The sequence below is a fragment of the Meleagris gallopavo genome, chromosome 7, assembly GCF_905368555.1.
Source record: "Meleagris gallopavo chromosome 7, MGAL_WU_HG_1.1, whole genome shotgun sequence".
Lineage (NCBI taxonomy): Eukaryota > Metazoa > Chordata > Aves > Galliformes > Phasianidae > Meleagris > Meleagris gallopavo.
In genome coordinates this window covers 16,257,404-16,275,818 of record NC_139410.1, presented here as the reverse complement: position 1 = coordinate 16,275,818, position 18,415 = coordinate 16,257,404, and the positions used below count along the sequence as shown (strand labels likewise).

Genomic DNA, 18,415 nt, shown 5'->3' with positions numbered 1-18,415 from the left:
TGTAGACAGCATATAATGCCCATGGGGAGAAACAACTTGGTTTATAACAAAATAACTTATTTGGCTTTAAAGCTGGCAAGGGTGTCTATGCGCCAGCCCCTCTCAGCTTGGCAGAGCAAGCAGAACTTCTCTGGAGGGTTACAGCGTCCTGACAAGTTAAAGGATAAGATCACTTAAAAGTGTAAAACACAGTTTCATTATGTACGAAATAACATTTATAGGCACTCTAAGAGTGCAACTGAAAATGGAACATCTTGGTATGAAGCTCACATCATGTTACGTATTTAGTTGCTTTTCGGAGAACTGTACTATAGCTGAAGCAGCTGTTAGGAATCACTTGTTATAATGGCTATCAGACAGAGAAAATCCAACCCTGAAGGGTTCTGTTTCATTAGCTAACCTGAAAAATACATAATTGTTGTATAGGCATGTATGGAACAACATTTAGCACCTAAACTGATAATGGATTGGCCAGGACCAATTTGTTAATAGCAATGCACAATGCAGCCAGACTGTAACAGGGCAAGATGGCTGTGGGAGCTGCTGAGCCGGTGCTGGATCCTTCCTGCTACTGGAGAGCATTTACAAGCGTTACAAAGAATATTGGTTTTTGTTTTGTTTGTTTTTGTTTTCTTTAAAAAGCAACAGTATTCTTTTTTGAGTTAAATGGAGGAAGGACTCTGCTGTGGTTATGGCTCAGCTCAGTTCCTTCTTCCCAAAGTCAAGCAAAACCCAGAAAGAGGCATGTTTCCTTTGACTGAACCCAAAAGAGGTGGTCCTGCTGGCTGACCCTTGGGTTCACACCTCTGGGACCTGGTTCAGGACTGCTGCAGCCAAGCTCAGCCTGAAGAACCAGCTCCTCTGCAGCCCATGTGTCCACAGCCTTCACCCCCTTCATTGTCCTGCTACCCACACAGCCCAGGCACCGGTGGGCCTTTGAATACAGATGAGCCATGGCTGTCTGTGGCCTCTGGAGAACAGAAACCTCTGCCCCAGCCAGTCTGTAAATTGGAACACCAACAAGTGGTCCTCATGGCTGCCAAAGGATCCACAGCTGCGTAAGAACGAACCTACGGCTACGCCTGATGAGGTCAATGAGTTTCTGCATGGAGCTTTTTAGATCAGGGTTTTAAATGATCTTTCTAATTTTGCAGGAGATACCAGAACTGCGGCCTGAATTGGAGCCTTCTTTGGACTTCTACCAAAGAGTCTTCCCAGGTTGAACCTGGTTCAATCTCCTGAAAAGATGAAGTCCAAAACCAAGAACAGGGCTCTAAAATCAAAAGAAAGGTTTCATTTGTTTGTAAGTACGTGATATACTTTGGAAGCCTCTTGGCAAGAGAGTAGAGATAACAGAACTGTGGTTAACACCAAGTGCTACATTTTCCATGTAATCTCCTCATGGCAAGTGTTAGGCTTGCAAAGCTGAGAACCAGCACCTAGAGATTTTGCCCACCAAAGGACTACTAAAGCAAGGTCTACATACAAGCACAGCATCACTGGCCACACTTCTTATCTAATATTCTTTATGCCAAACTAAACTCTGGCTTCTCTTTCCTTGCAAACACCCAACCTTCCCCACATGGAAGCCCAAAGCTCCATGGCGAGGTGCAGGCAGGTGAGGAGCTGCGCTGCTGCCGCACACTCATCCAGGCTCAGACCACATTCTCAATGCAACAGGCCGTACCAGCGAGTAAATAAAAGTAAAATTTATTTGGCATAGGATAGAAAAATAAGGAGAAAAAAAACATCACATACAAGATAAATGTTAAGCAGAAAAATTTCACAGAACTCGATTAATATTTTATAAAAGTTCCAACTGTAAGTGCCTGAAAAAACCGTGTTACTTTCTGCTCAGCCTGCATTGGAAGTTATGTTTCTCTTTTATAGCCCTGTGTGACTTTGAATCCAAACTTAGAGTGCCTTCTTATCACTTAAGAGTTTATGCTACAGAACCTGTATCGCAAATTACAAAACATCAGCATGCCAACATGCCACTCCCTTGCCCAGGACATGCAGCCCTCCCGGTTTCCCTCAGCACTCCCCACACTGCCAGCGCCCTGTTCATAACTGGCAGCAGTGCCACCGGGCAGGCTGAGCAACCCTGCATTCCCTTAGGGACATACAAAGCTTTCCACGAACCACTTTTTGTGTCTTACTGAGCACCTCCAGTAAGAGATTCTCCCTTTTTTTCCGGTGAGTACAATCTGAGAGGTTAAAGTTCATCCAAGACGTACTGTACAGACTCGAAGTACTGCAGTGACAGGCTGAGTGCACTGACAGACAGCGTTCACCTCACACTCACACAGCTTACGCCTGGCTCTGTGCTTTCATATGAGTGCCCACATCCAGCCAACTGGCTTATCCTCCATGGGTGCGTTTCTCCTCCCCAGCTCCCCTCTCCTGGCAGTCAACATTCTGCTCGAAACAACCCCACTTTGATCATCCAGCTTCACTTTTTGCATCCAAGGGTAAATGCACCCTTCCTACTTTCATATTTCAGCACAGAAAAAGTTGTCTTGCAAACTATGTGAACCACGACAGCAGCTCTGTTCTCCAGCAGAGACCTACTTGTACAAATGACATGTAAGCAGTCAGTGCTGCAAGGACAAACTGCTGCCATCCTTTTAAAATGGCAACTGAAGGAACTTCTCTAATAGCTCAGTCTTGCAGAAAAGAACAGTTTTTATGACTCTTTTGGTGTTGGGAAATGGTGGCTTCTCAATGAGAACCTTGCAACCTTATTCAAGAAGTGGTTCATTTACAGAAATACATGCTTCCTGCGTCGCAAGCTGAGCTTCCTTCAACAACTCAACACAAATCACTGGGACCTTTTCTCCCTGCAGCTGCTGCACAAAGTCAGAGCAGACAGCTTGTGTTTCCTTACAGAAATACTGAGCAGAAATTACTATAAAAGTTATTCTCATTTTATTTACTTTGTCAAATTAAACAAAAATGAACATTCATGGCCATTGTCATGCAATCCAAGTCTTGGTGACGACATAAAAAAGCTCTGAGGTGTGAATGTTATTAAGACAATGCCATTAAAACAAAATCAGTAACTGTCAGATGCAAGCAGTGAACCCAGCTTAGTTCTTTAACACTGTGCAAACATGCTGAAGGCAGCTGGGCTGCCTGGAGAAGGGAAGGTTTCCAGAGCAATGCCAGCAATGGCACCAGTGCCACCATGTCTCACCTGGAAGCTGACCCACACCTCTCCTCACATTCAGCTCACTCAAGTTAGCAGACTGAGCACACGACAGCAGCAGGACTTGGCGCAGCACTGTGCAATGCTGCTATCAGCGCTATTTATGTTGGGACGTGCAAGAACAACGACTTCATTTGTCTTGTGAAACACAGAAAAGTTGACTAAAAAAGTCATAAGGCACCACTGGATCAACCTGTTCTGTATCCTTTTTCTTTTTAAGACTTCATAGTGAAATAAATACCTTAATACTGCTCATACTGTAAAAAGCTACTGATATGTGAAGCGATATATGGAAGATAAAATGCTGCATTGTTCTGGATTATACTAGGGAATTTTATTGCAAAAGATATAAATAGTCAAGTTGTTGCTGGGTGAGAAAATACCTCTTTCTGCGTTTTAAAGGTACTTGACATATATGCCAAACAGCCGTTCTGAGAAGGTGTCTACAGTACAAGGAAGTGGTGAAACCAACAGGCAGCTTGGGTTCCTCAGCCTGTTGACTGAGGGCCTTCTATGTAGCCATTTTAAGTGAGACTGAAGCTGACTTGCCAAGTCACTGGTTAAGGTCCAGACTTTCTGGTCAGCGAACCTTACCGAAAAGATCAAATATGGGATATTCTGAATGATGCAGAGGAGTGGCAGAACAATCTGCAGCATTTTACTTGAAGTAAAACAGTCATACTGGAAGCAGGTAAGTTACAAGACACAGTACAGCTCTTGGATTTTATTTTTTCTAGTTTTTTTGGCTGCATAGCTGTTTGGATATTAAAGATTTGGCAGGTCAATGTATCAAAAATATTGTATTCTTAAATTCAGAATGTTGCTCCTCAAAGTTGTAAGTGCTTCAGTTTAATAACATGAATACAATAATTTATCCTTTAAGTTATTATCCTAAAAATCTTATTTGGACTTCTATTCACATAATAATAAGCCAAAGAGACAGGCACTTTGCATAGTGCACACATTTAAGTGACATCCATAAAACACATAGAAATTCAGTACTGAGCTAGACTTGATCTCAAGGTGCACCTGTCACATGGAGGTCCCATTAATATTTCTTTAAGAAACTCTTACAGCCACGACCCTGCAACTTGATGTAGATACATCCCTGCGCCTGCGCACTCAATTGCAGGTTCAAGACCGTAGATAGTAACTGAAAATATGTCATTAGATACAAAAATGTAAAAACCTGTATGTAATCAAATGCTATCACAGCTAACAAGATTTTGTAAACAAATACCAAAAAGGCCAAGAAGTTACGTTGACGTGGCCGCACCCAACTCTGCCTTGTCATGGTGACTGACCCAGCGATGGGACAGAGGCAGTCTGTCCCTCCAAGCCCACTGACAGGCAAGAAGCCCCACACGCAGACACTGCAGTGGGGTTCAAGCTCTCTTCAGATACATTCCCTGGATCTTCTAGGGCTAACCTCATGCTAGCCTCAGCTTAGGATCACATCTCTCACACTAGAGAAACACTTTCTTAACTAACATGACCTATTTTATTTTTTTCACCCAGTGAAACATGGTTGCTGGTATAGGCTTTGTAGGGGTCCCAAGAAGCATGCTGTAGAAATGCTGTTGAGGAGACAGAGGAGAAATTTTTCAGGGTTAAACTTCAGAAGTCCAATTAACAAAGAGATATTATTTGGCAATATTCGAAAATTCAGAATTAAAACCTTCCTCAAATTTTCAAAGGCATTTTACATGCATTTGGATCCTTTTACAAAACACGCTCATTCGATGAACTCTTTTCTCAAACACAAAATTCAAAAGCCATTAAACATACAAACCGATTGTCACAACGTCAGAATACTTTTCTCTTTCTTCTGTTAGCATAAGTCTCGCAGCTCTCTGCTGAGGCTCCCTTCAGTGGAGGTTGAAAGAACAGGCTTCATGGTAAACTCAGAAGGCCAAATCTTCCCATCCTCTTGAACCAGTGCAGATAGCAAATTTTGGAGCTCGTGCTCCCACCTGAACACACTAACCCCCAGACCTCCTTCACAACATCAAAGAGCTTCCACCTATGCACATTTTTGACCTCAGCTGCTCTGCTGTTACATGAGTCAACTACAATCTCTCTGAGACTGTCATCTGAGCCTCAGGAAATTTTTTAAATTAAAAACCCATCGTTTAATTGTACCAAAGAAACAAACGGAAAGCAGTCTGTGGAGCACTGGTGTTAGAAATGTTTTACAGAAAGAAAAATTACAATAACTGCTGCATTTTCACTAAGACTACTTTTGAAGAATTCTTTGCAGGTAGTCTCAGGAAGAGTGTGTTGCAATAATCCAGCACACAGATGACTCTAGGATGGTCCATAACAAAGTAGAAAAGCACAAAGTGATTAAAACTGTAATGTTATTACAAAACAAGGAAAAAAGTTGTAAAAAAAGATATTTTTATGCTGCCGGATTCTTCACTTGTGCTCTTTTTTGAATGATTCTCTGCAGATAAAAATAAGGCCAGACAACACTCCATCCTCAGGACAGGACGTGCTATCTGTCGTATAAAAAAAAATTACTTGACTAAGCTGAGGTGAAAAGATTTAAGATAAACTTGATTCCCGTGTAGTAGGAATATGGCTCGCAGAAGCAGATGGACCAGGTCAGGCAAGCAAAGAAGGCTCCAGGGGATTCTCAGCTATACAGTATTCCCTGGCAGTTGGTTTATAAACAGCAAACAGATTGTATTTGATTGATCAAATAATACAGCCACTGTACCCCACATGAATGAAACAGCTTTGTTCCACCTCTCGTTAAATTCAAAGCCAGACCTCTGTGGAACTCTCAAGAGGACAGGGCTGGACCCGGTAAGCATGATGCATGTATGTTGGGCATGGTCCATAAAATGCCTTTCAGGACAGCCTGCAGTATAAGCAAACAAAATTTATAGCTTTGAGCAACTATAGTTCATAAGCTTTGTCTATTACTTTTGTAATAGACTGAAGTTTATTCCAGCTGACAAGCCAAAAGTGGGAACAGAGCAAAACAGACAACTTTCCAACAATGTGGACAGGAGAGCTGACTTGAAGGAGACCTTGTAAAACAGATGTAGCCCAAAAAAGGGCCAGAACCCACTTCACCTTGGTATAGGTGGAAGCGGGGGGACACCTCTTTCTTTTCGACCAGAGCCTCCTGAAAAAAGAAGAAAGTTTTACGTTACTTTTTATAGTGGAAGTTTACATCCAAGCCAGAAGATCTACTCGTTTCCTTGTCTAACCATTTAGAAAATATCTTTCTAGTTTCTGGTTAGTTTACTAAACAATGCAAGAACTTCAAACAATGTAAACTTAAGTTTGTAACTACTGTTATCTCCAAATGCCTAGGAACTACTAGCATTTCAGTCCTTTGCTCCCTTTTCAGAGCAGGCCAGTCACTCTTACTACATAAACACATATGGTCTCAATGCTACTTGCAACATGTGTACATTTCAATGAAAGCAGTAAGCTCTAGAAGTAATGTTTCAAAGCTCTTCATATATTTCCCAAAATGAAGATTTTCATTCAAAACTGATTTCTTTGACTCTCTTTGTGGAGTAATAGGAATGGGAAGAAAGGTAAGAGCCAGAGAGAAGGGTCAGAGACTAACAGGAATTTCTGCTCCACACCAAAACCTCATAATTTGGAAACAGGACAGACAGAGAAACACGTGAGTGTACAGATGATTACAGGATAACTATGAGCACTGATGTGACCTATTGTGAAATAAGTGAATTAATCCTTGGGTGTACCAGGCCAAATGGTGCTAACTAATGGAATGCCTGAGACTCAACTGGAACAGCATGTAACACTGATCAAAAAAGATGAAATCAAGCTGAAATGAATACAGCAGCAATATCAATGATCAGAGAAACAGAATTTAGCTTGGAAGAAGAGTGTTAATACATCCTGATATAATGACCTCAGCAAACTAAAAGTTGAGAGAAAAGTATGACTTGTATTAAATATACATATATATATAGCAGGGGCTTAATGCACCAACAAGGGAGAATAACTAAAATTCAAGGATGACTTTGGCACACAAATAAATGAGTCATGCATAGATTTAGATGGGGAATGAGAAAGAAGTCCTAGAAAAGAGTTCCAAGAGGAGTAACAGGGACAAAACCAGACAAACAAAAATCAAAAGGCGAAGCTGGAATTTTGCAGCTCTGGCTGCCTGTAGCAGAATATTATGGCCAAAGTGGTATCTTACAATATAGGTTACAACTTAGGAACAAAACAATACTCCACCCATCCCACTCTGTAGTACAAGTTTAAAAGGGCTTATGCCTGCAAACCTGTATTTAGCATTTTCAGTGTGGTGGAGAGGAGAAAACAAGATGTTGGAGAAGTTCTGAAATCTCAGGAGCCAATCTCTTCCCTATCCGCACTGTTTCTAGGAAGATATGCTGAAATCCCAACGCCAGAAGTGGAACAAACTTACCTCGGTTTTCATTTCTTGCTAGTTTACTGGGATAACTTCGATTCACAGGTACATATGGCTCTGGAGGTGGCAAATCAGATATAGGATGAAAAGAAAACCTGCTTTCCCACTCATCTGAAAAAACAACAACAACAAAACAGAACAAGATGTGCTTTACCAGTTGGTTGTGTGATACAGCTTCAGAAAAATCAACCAATACTAATATCGAATTTCTTACATGTTTTCTATCGCAAAATGCTTTGATAGCTGAATATTGAATCAGCAACCTATTAGGTTATTTACCAGGATCCAGTTCTAATATGTTTATTCCCAGTGGTTATAATTAGAAACCAACATGTAAAGGCACAGGTTCAGAATCTGCAAACCACTCAGGGAAAAAAAAAATACATTTGAAACCCACCTGCCTTATCTGAAGTGTAAAGATGATTAACAAGTGTGAGTTCAATTTTCTGCTTGCTTTTCCTAACCTCATAAATGTCAGAAATATCAACTTCCATAGCCATCCATAATTAGCCAAAAGATTCATCTATCCTTTGTAAATGACAACTCAAAAGAAAAGCATAACGAATCTTTAAAACTCAGCTATCTTGAATCTCACCTTTTCAATAAACACCAGCAAAAAGAGAGAAACTTGACATCTTCAGCAGTGTTCTGACAACCTCTTCCCTCCTCTGTCTTTCAGCTTTCAGTTTTTGAGCCATCATCTAACTTGTTCTGACTTACAAGGAGTCTTAGTGTAGCTATGGCTTGAATTCACATTGCAGCCAGAACAATCCCCTTAGGACTTCTTCCTGTACTGTAGCAAAGCTAAGTATGGAGAAGTGTTTCTTTTTTCTTTTTTTGTTTTCTTCTTTTTCAGACTATATTTCAAAGGGTTATTTTTAAGCCTATATTGACAGCTTTGCAGTCCTGTTCTATCCTTTACCCCACACTTTTTTGCCACATTAAGGCCAAAAGCGGCTACACAATTTCTATGAGGGCAAGTAGCTGGGAGCACAGCTTACCATCGCCTGAGTCCTGGAAGCCGTTCCGGAGTGCTGATGAAGGTGGCGGTGGTGGTGGTGGTGCGCCTGTTCCTGGCCGGTCTGGGGGAAGCGGTGGCCGGGGCCCACCTCTCTGGTTCTCCAGCCCAGCCCGGGAAGGCAGCTGGGGAGCAGCAGGTAAAGCCCTTGAGGTGCTTCCATTCCTGCTGATGGGAGGTGGTGGTGGCAGGGGGCCTGAAGAGAGAATAGAGACAAGCACAAAAACCCTGTTTGCCTCCTACTGTTCTGCAGTGGCACACTGCTGCCCGTGTCCCATGGCCTCTCACTAACAGAGCACAGGCCAAGTCCCTGGGAAGAGCAGACCCCAGACCCACCTCCCTGCTCCCAGGGCTTGATGGGGAGCCCACCACCTGCAGAGGTCAGAGGAGCAGGTATATCCAAACACAAACACACCTCAGATCCCATATTCGTGCCTCCACCAGCTGCAGTAGCTCTGTAGAGGTGCTGGCCCTTGAAACCAATTTCAAACCACTCTAAATCACATTGGCCTCAATGAGCAGTTACAGGAGGAACTTTGTGGACTGGGGATCCAGGCTGCACCCCACCAACTCCCCATGTATCTTCACAGTGAAGCAGAAAAGCTCTGCATGGCAATGTGAATGCACAGCCCACACAGGGTGGGAAAGTGACGTTCCCTGAGCAGCAGTAAACTGGGACAGGAGAGGAATCCACAGCTTGTACAGGAGGAGGCCACGCAGAGGGTGTGGAGGGGTGCACATGGCCAAAGGTCTCAGCACCTCTGCTTAGTGCAGTTGGGCAATTGACAATTATGTTCATTTTCCTAAACGCTTCCTTGTTCTGATGAAATCTAGTTACAGACGCATACTGGAAAACCAGAATGGTTTCTCTCCCTAAACCTTATTAAAACCCATCATCTACCTCAAACCATTGCAGAACAGTATTTACATTTATAATTTATATCTGTAGCTTCCTTCTACTCATTGAGTCAGTAGAAAGGTAGTGTACATTTACTAAAATCTGCATCAGAAAAGAGCTAAACATGAATCTCCTGTGGAAGCAGAGGCTGTCACAGGAGAAGTTCCTGCAGTGTCCAGTCACAGCAGTACTCTGCAGCACTGCTCTGTGCTCCCCACCGAACGTGAGACCACTCCTGCAGCCAGGCAGCCATGTGCCAGCCTCCGTGAGTGCACTGAGGTACAGCTTCCTTGTGTGCCCCAGCTCCTCCAGCTCCACAAGGAAAGCCATCAGGCACATGAGGAGCAACTCTTAAAAGTTACAAACAGTGATTGTCAGAAGACAAAACATGTGATGAAATAATCTGATGGAGACAACGCTATTTTCAGTCTCATTCTGAATCTGTGTCTAGCAGGTAATGACAGTTAGTCACGCTGCAGCAACTGCCTCCTGTTTAACAACCGTCAGATCGGCCTTCTATTAAAGTAATTTGTATTTTGCTGTGTTTGTGCCTTCCAACACGTAGGAGGCTGGGCTTTCCATTCATGACAACACTACCATTAACTCACACTGGCTGACTCAGGAAGGTGAAATGTTGTCACTCACGGGAGCTGGGTAAAACAGGTCCCTCTTGGTACAGAATTTGGTGGGCAGCCCCTTCTTGTTACAGCAACTACACAAAACCTGCCCAGATCCGTGAGTTAGTCGGGAATGCACGGTAATGTTCCTTGAGCTACGGTGGTACCCACAAGCCCTCATTTTTCAACTGCAGGATCCCTTGTGCCCAACAGCCCCATGCCCCAGCCCCTACCTGCTCGGCTGGGGGGATCCCTGATGGGTGGAGGGGGCCTCTCACTGGGCGGCGGTGGCAAAGGGCCGGAGCGGCCGCTCCCAGAGCTGGGTGCAGCAGGGGGCACCAGGGACAGGTTCCTCTGGGGCAGTCGTGGCATTTCGTCACTGCTGGCGGGACCGGGGGGCACGGGGGGCGGCCCCGGCCTGCTGGGGGGTGGCGGGGGCGCAGGAGCACCGAGGGGTGGCCGCGGAGAAGCGGGCACAGGCGGCTTGTTGTTCTGTGGTGGTGGTGGCGGCAGAGCCATGTCTCGGCTGGCAGGTGGCCGGTGCCCGGAGGGAGGTGGCGGCGGCGGTGGCTTCTCATCCACTGGTGAGCGGCCAGGTGTGGGTGGCAGTGGTGGTCTGCCCGAGTAGGGGGCTGCTGGGCCTGGGCTGGGCTGCCGCAGGGAGCCAGCTGACCCTGCGCCCCGGCTGCCCGGGAACGGCGGTGGCGTCGGCCCCAGGCTGGGCTGGCGGTTGAGGACAGGCACTGGCGTTGAACCCCGGCTGTGCAGACTGGAGGCAATGGGGCGGGGTGTGCTGGGCACCGGTGGTGGTGTGGCATCAGGCTTAGAACCCACATCGGGCCTGGGTGGTGGCAGGCGGCTCCTTTGTGGGTCAGCAGCTGGGCTCCGCTGCCCCAGTGGTGGCCCTGGGAAGCGAGGCGGGCCGCTCGGTGCTGAGAATGGCTTGGCAGCTGCAGAGCGGGCTCCAGGCGGCAGCGCGGGTGGGCGGGCTGCCCCAGCATCTGGGCAGGAAGAAGACAGACAGGGAGAAGGCATCAGCAACCATGGAGAGGGCCTTCCTCACTGTGCTGGGACACAGCTGCTGCCCAAGTGTTCGGGGATGCTCTGCAGGAACAGCTGGCAGCAATCTCAGTGTTATTTGGGATCTGCATCACAGCAGTTAGGTCCTTCCAGCTCATGAGGAATGGCCTATGGGGGACCCAAGCGACTGCAAGGCAACACAAGTATACAGCCCTCATGGAGCAAGCAATAATGTCGGGAGGGAAGAAAAGAACTGGTGAAGAACAAATATTTGATACCAGCAACTCAAAAGCAAAAGGAGCTGTAGCTTTGACAATTTAACAACTTAACAACTGCTGTCCAGCAAAAGGGCTTTGCAGCCCTTTCTAGTATTTGTGAGCTACTTGTGTACTTGTGTATGTCAGCAAGAAGGCAGCCAGCCTTGCAGTTGAAGAAACACTGTCCTGTTGTGCCAGGAACTTTTGCATTAATACAAGTTCCCAAAATAGACTATGACACAATAGAAAATACCAGTTCCAAGAGACTGTTTTGTACAAATGGGCTGAAAAATTACATTAGTCCATAAAATATGCAGGATTCATAATATTTTATGACCCCTGTTGTCCAGTCCTCCTGTGTGAAATGCTACATCCTTAGCTTTAGGAAACTCAGGAGTTGAAGATCTCCTTTGTTTGAAGGGGCACAGGGCTCTGGGCAGCTGTTTAGCCAGCTAGAAGAACACAGAGTGTGCCCTCCAAATGCAGCACACGCAGCAGCCAGCCGGGATGCCTCATTTACCTTAAGTGATAAATCACACTCTTGAGGAGCCTGACGCAGATGTATATGGAAAGTTGATCTTTTTTCCTGGTACAGAAGGGAGAAATAATCCAGAATCCTATTGTGCTCCCCTCTGGTCCTGCACACCCACAGCTAAGGCAGGACCTCACTCTACTTTGCAGGCAGCAACTCAACACTGCCAAGACCTTTAGTTTTCATCAATAACTAGGAGAAGGAGTGGAAAGAGGGGTCTCACTTCCCCTTCATAAATCCTACTATTAAGAATAAAACAAGATTCAAGATGAAAATTTCATTTCATGATAGCCTAAGATGTCTGAAGACATTCTCAATCCCAACAGGTAATTTATTGCTGCGGTTTGTAATTAATGTAAGTAATGTCTCCTTTACTTGTTCACACTGAAATTGCAAGATCTTTCTTACCAGCATCTCGACTCGCAGCAGATCTGAGCTTTGGCATTCCTGCTTGAAAAAGGCCTCCAAGGCCAGGTGGTCCACCACCACTGAAGCCGCCACCACCGCTGCCAGCGCCAAAACCCCCACCGCTGCCACCGCCACCTCCTCCGAAGCCACCGCCACCTCCACTGCTTCCTTTGGGCTCTGTTGGGAAAAAAGTCCCCCATGTTAAGCAGAGAAGTGAGGCTGATCCTACAAAGTATTCTCTTTCATTACAGCAACATTTGTAAGTGGAGAGAAAAGGACAAGCTTTCAAAACACTTAAGCAAGCCTTTGCTCAGGCTGGATGTCACAGCCACCGCTACCACTATTGTGCCATGGAAGAGGTGGAGCAATAAACATAGCTACTGAGTTCTATTAAGCCATCACTTTCCTTTTGGCTGCTCTGGACTGGAAAGCAGAGAAACAGTCACTCTGGAGAACTTGAAACTGAAAAATGGATGGAACCTCTGAGAATATCATGTTGTCTTTGTTGACATCTGTGTAGCTGCTTTCCATTTCCTCATATCATTGTTCTCTTATCCTTCACCTTCATTTCTCCATATGTCACGTAAGGACATCAAATGAGGAAAATGAAGAATGAGAGAGGAAGACAGAGGTGTTCTTCCCCTTGGGGGCACTTCTGGTGAATGCATGGAAGACATTTTATTTCTGATGACTTTCCTCTACGCCCAGAAATGCAGTGAGATGATCATTAGCTGCCATTTTATTCCAATATAAAGGAACTATTTTATCAGTCTCCATTACCTCTCCTATTTTTCTCTAATATTTCCCACCGCTGATGTCTCTCCTCAACATTTGTGCCGTGACAGTGTCAAGGCACTAAAAGTACAATGAAAGCATTTCCAGTGATAAACACAGGGAAGAACCCTACTTAGAACATCACTGCAAAACGAGCAGGCCCACAGGTTCGGATATCTGTGAAGATCAGTTCCCATCAGTTCCATGACAGGCTACATGGCTGAGACCCAATTGCTTAATTTCTTGGCCTCTTGATTTCCACAACTTTGGGTGGGTAGAAGTTTCATTGACTGTAAAGTAATTAAAACCTGTAGATGAAAAGCACTTCTAATAATCCCACCCAGAAAAAAGGAGGAAGAATGTGTTCATGGGGGAATGTTTCACATCATCCCTCTGTTCTTAAGCATGTTAGCTCAGTTCTCTGACTCACACAGGGTGTGAACCTCTGGAGAAATGCTTCTAACTATGTCTTTCTTCATGATTTGTTAATTCACGTAAACAAGATAATAAACTGTATCATTTGAATCTTACCGTTTAGCCTTCCTTTAAACCCCTTAACTTCTTTTCTCCAGCTCATCAGAATAGCTAGAACATGTAACTTGGCATTCAGAAATGATACTCAAGTGTTTAAAGCTAGATATCTGGCTGATAATACACTGCACCTATTTCTTTTTCTAAATTCCTATTTGGTCACATGTCTGTTGGTGTTTCCTTCTTTCCTCATCACCTTCCCACCACAGTGAAGCCTCTAATTGCATGGCCAGACCCAGATTGAGTTGTATCACATTTGTTAATCTGTCTGTAGAAATCTCTTCTTTCCCTAGGCAATAAATGCTGTGCCACTGCCACAGCAGGCCTTTGTTCCTTGCCTACCTCCTGTTTCTATTCTCTCCTCCTGATTTTTGCCATGGGGGCTTTTCCAGCTTTCTCTCAGCACATGCCATGGTGTGTAGCGAGAGCCAGCAGTGGCTCAGCTGGATGGAGATCTCCTCACAGGCAAGCTAAGCTGCTGCACTATGCCAGGGCACTGCCTGGCAGGCTGAGCAATGAGGCTCAGCCAAAAAGATAACACCCCTGAGTCGCTCTGGCAGCAGCCAGGCTACGTGCAGCACAGCAGCACCTGGCTGGGGCTGTGGCTCTGACTGCTTCCAGCACTATAGGTCCATTAATAAGCCAATGGTGCCATGCAATGGCTGCCTTTATTTTTGTGCACTTTCTTCTCCCCGCTGTCCTCAGTACTGAAAGGAGTTTCTCTCCCTGAGCCACTGTAGCTTCTCAGCAGGTCTCCTAGTAGGGTTTCCATGGTGTTCTGGTTTAAGCAAATGAGAAAATGAATTGCGTTATGAGAGTAAGAGAGCAAACTGATGCCCACATTTCATAAGCAGTACTTGATATCTCAGCTCACTTAATCCACGAAGAACAGAATTTACCTGTTCTGGGCATTTTGTTTTACCTACATTACCCATGGCAGTTCATCTGATGAGAGATAAATAATTTTCTGCATTCAGATATATAGACCCATTTAAGTACACAAACTCAGCCATGCAAAATCATACTCACTGTCTAGAACTGGAGCACTTCTGTCATTAGTAACAGTCTTCTTTAGCTTTTTTCCTTTGGTGATATCAGATAATAGAGCATTTCGCCCTGCTTGTTCTGACCTGCTTAGAGTTGGTTTTTCAGTATTTGCCTGCAAAATAAAATTAAAAATGAGGAGGTAAAATAAACCTCAAATTTTAGATACACAGTTCTGTTCAAATATGGTAGTTATCTTAGACCTTAATTTCTATTATAACAACCCACTATGGTAATGTGCCATATCTGGTTTTGTGAATTACGCTCTAAGTAGCAGTCCTTGTTACTGAATCCAGGCCCCAGGCACTGCTGCTACTCACAGTTTACTGGAAACAGAACACTTTTGTTTGAATTCATCTATTTTTTTTTAATTCAAGAGTCTCTGATTTTTTAAAGCCAAAGCACATCTGTGGAAAATTACCGTTTTGGAGACTGAGCCTGGGCAGACTACTAACACAATCTGATTACAGAAAAAAGATGGATATTTCTGAAAGTCGTAGTGAAACTGGAAATACACAAGTTCTAGATAAAACAGAAGAAGATGGAGTTCTGGCTACACGCACATCTATATATGGCTACTTCTTCCAGGAAATGGTGGTTCCTGAAAAAAAACAGCGTTACGGAAGTTTCATGAAAGTTAGTGAGAGCTGCCATGGAGGGTCCAAGCACAAAGCCTGTATTTTGCATGTGGTGGGCAGGGAGGGAAAGACTATGTCATGCTGTCAATCTGGGTAACCAGCTAGGCCTTTGGTATGAAAACATTTGAGTACTCTACAACAGCGTTTCCAGAAGCTTTTTCTTTGTCTGCCTGATGAAGAGCAAACACAGCCCAGGGCAGGCTCTGTTCCAGCTTAGGCTGATTGAAACCAGGTCCAATGTAGTTTCACCCACTATGTTGTGCCAGCAGTGGTTCTCATACCTTCATACCACAGATTGGCTGAGAAAATTAAGTTGGCTAAGAACTATCCTTATAAAAAGTAAAAAATGAGATTGATTTTTGCCTCAGGTGCTCTGATCAGTTCACTGCCAGGTCACATATGTGTTAGAGAGGGACAAAGGAGAAAGTGAGAGTGCATGGCTGGGGAAAGGTAAGGGGAGAGCAAGACTTCAGTTCCTCCCAGTTAGACAAGCTGCGCCTCCCCACCCAGGATCCACGCTCCAAGGCAAACAACCAGTATGGGAGGAAGAGGAAGCGAATATGGCTAGTGACATCCACATGGGCACTGAAAGGGAATGGAAGCAATGGACCCTCTTGCAGGAATCAACCAACCATATACAGAATGCAAGAAAACAACACAGATACGAGCACCCCATCATCCATCAGTGTATCTGTATGTCCCTTTCAACACAAGCAGCAAGATAGGACAGCATATAAAGTGCATCCACCTCCTGCAAAACTTACCAAGGCCAGTGTTGGGGGCGGCGGGGGTGCAGGAGGGGGAGGCACAGGCATGGTGGAAGGCTGAGCTCCAACTGATCTTGCTAAGAAATCTGCACAGCAAAACACAAAATGAAAAGACCCAGAGATTAATAAATCTGTCACTTTTGGGAGGTACTTTCTTCAAACCAATCCTGCATCTAGCAGGCTTATCTATTTCTTATTTTTTTTTTTTTTTTTAAGATTAAGCAGACTGTTAAAAGCACTTCATGTTTAATTGTATGTATAAAAGCTGCATCCTTAAATAGGTGCTCCCTGCACGATCTGCATAGCCACGCAAACTCTAAGAAACACATACCTAGTTCTGTACACACATACAACCACTGCATACTCTTGCTCTGGCAATGCACAAAAATGTAACGTGGTCACATGCAACAATAGAACACATAACTGAACTCTGTTTAATCCAACAATCTTGTTCCTGTGGAATTATGGCAGGATAACCTCTTTGGTAAATCATAAACCTCTATTTCTGCAAGGCACCATCCCTTTAGGATCGTACTCAAAAAGGGATATTGACCTTTTGAAATCCTTCATCTGCTGGAAGACAAAACCCCTTCACTGTTCTGGCTAGGGTGCAAAAGCAGACCTCCAGGAAAGACTCATGCACCTCCTCCTCCAGCTTGCTCTGAAGAAGCCAGACTCCACCACCACCTCTGAATACACACTCCTCCTTCTCAGAAGTAGCAAATGCAGCCATGCTCTGTGCATGTTCCCTGAGGAGGAAGAACAAGCAAGTTGCTGTGCAGGGGAAAGCCTGGCAGCCAGAGACCACTTCTCCAGCTCTTCTGCATGAGACCAGTCTCCTACTTTTTCCCCCACACATAACTCCAGTAATTCCAGGACAGGCACACGCAGGATGTATAAATTCACTGAAACTGAGAAGCACTGTGGACTTTTTTTTTTCTTCTCCAAGTCACAAGGGCTGTTAGTGGCATTTTAGCACATCGCTAGCAGGAATTATACCTGCTGGAAGCTCAGGGGTTTTCCTGATGGTGCTGAGACATTTCAGTAGTTTGCTGTGCTGCCAGGCCCTAAAAATACTTTTGCTTTGAGGGACCTGCTGACAGGCTCAGCCCTGAGCTTGTGCAGGAGAAGTGCAGAGCATCCCACGTCAAATTTTCAAGGAGAAAGGGGCTTGGAAAGGAAATGAGCACACCACCCCTAACTCAAGCTGACAAGGAGTTCAGAGCAGAGTGGCGTGGGGCAGGCTCAAGGCATTACCACTACCTCAGGTGCGGGAAGGTTTTATTTTCCTCTGCTGCAGATGCTGTTGCTCTTTCCTGTTGCTGAGAAAGCGCAAGCAGAGCGGAGAGGAAGCTGATGGATGGACAGACTGACAAAGAGGAAACTGTGCGAAGCCGAGTCTGTGCAGCACTGTGCAAACACCACAGTCACAAACCCTGCAAACTGACACAAGTCTCCCACCCGCTCACCCTGCAGGAGTTACCTCTCCTACGGAGGCGTCGCCAGAGAGGCACAGCTTTCAGGTTCCCAGGATCTGCCTGAATCCACTTGTATTTCAGACTTCCGAGTTCCCTGCAATCAGTCCTCACATAAAACCCTGCTGGGTCCTATCCTTTCCTCATCTTATTATCCTAAATTCAGAACTTAAAATCTGAACTCTATTAAAAGAACTAAGACTAATGCTGCTTTGTTCAACTTCCTGTTTAAAAAAATAGTCAACAGGAAAATTATTTCTTTCAGCAGACCACAACCATCCTGTTTCTTAACACAGTCTTTTCACAGCTGCAGTTGTCTCTAGCGTAACTGTGCCAGTAAGCTACTTCACTTTTAACTCCTTCAACTGATCAAAACGAGAAGCTGCTCTCTGCATTGCTCTGGTAAGAGGCTGAAGCAATCCAGAAAACGCCCCCTCCTGAATCTTCTTGGTGTTCCATGTGCCAAGGGAAAGCTCCTTGAGAAGGGAGAATAAAGTTTATTTTTTGTCAGACTTTTGAATTAATTTCTTAAGGCAGATCAAGCCTGCGTGCAGCGAGCCAGCTAGCTGATCTACAGTGTCCTCTTCAACAAACAGCATTTTTGCAAATGTATAACTTGCCTACCTCCCTGTCTATTAAATTATTGCTTTCTGCGTGTTTGTGCTGTTCTTTTCTCCTTCCTTTCCTTCACTGGGTTGTTTTGGATCCGTTTCTTAAGAAATTGGTGGGAACAGAGGAGGATCAGGGTAGCACTTAAAGCCTGAGCTCTCTAAGGAGAAGCCACTGCCCATGGAAACAT

At 44.8% G+C, this 18,415-nt stretch overlaps 1 protein-coding gene across 9 annotated transcripts in view; it reads right to left on the bottom strand.

Moving 5' to 3' along the window:
• Positions 1 to 1,694: 1,694 nt before the first annotated feature.
• WIPF1 (WAS/WASL interacting protein family member 1) overlaps positions 1,695 to 18,415 on the bottom strand; it is a 49,620-nt gene continuing 32,899 nt past the window's right edge. For 7 of the 9 annotated variants that reach the window (XM_085228375.1, XM_085228371.1, XM_085228377.1 and 4 more), the window contains 7 exons: positions 16,139 to 16,227; positions 14,722 to 14,851; positions 12,388 to 12,564; positions 10,404 to 11,171; positions 8,639 to 8,851; positions 7,635 to 7,748; positions 1,695 to 6,344 (listed from right to left, as the gene is read on the bottom strand). In XM_085228375.1, the coding sequence (XP_085084501.1) occupies positions 6,289 to 6,344; positions 7,635 to 7,748; positions 8,639 to 8,851; positions 10,404 to 11,171; positions 12,388 to 12,564; positions 14,722 to 14,851; positions 16,139 to 16,189 (1,509 nt within the window). In that variant the 5' untranslated portion in view covers positions 16,190 to 16,227 and the 3' untranslated portion in view covers positions 1,695 to 6,288. Of the gene's footprint in view, positions 6,345 to 7,634; positions 7,749 to 8,638; positions 8,852 to 10,403; positions 11,172 to 12,387; positions 12,565 to 14,721; positions 14,852 to 16,138; positions 16,228 to 16,694; positions 16,891 to 17,624; positions 17,850 to 18,415 lie in introns of those variants that run through there. The other 2 variants (XM_085228376.1, XM_031554306.2) reach the window with 2 other exon arrangements.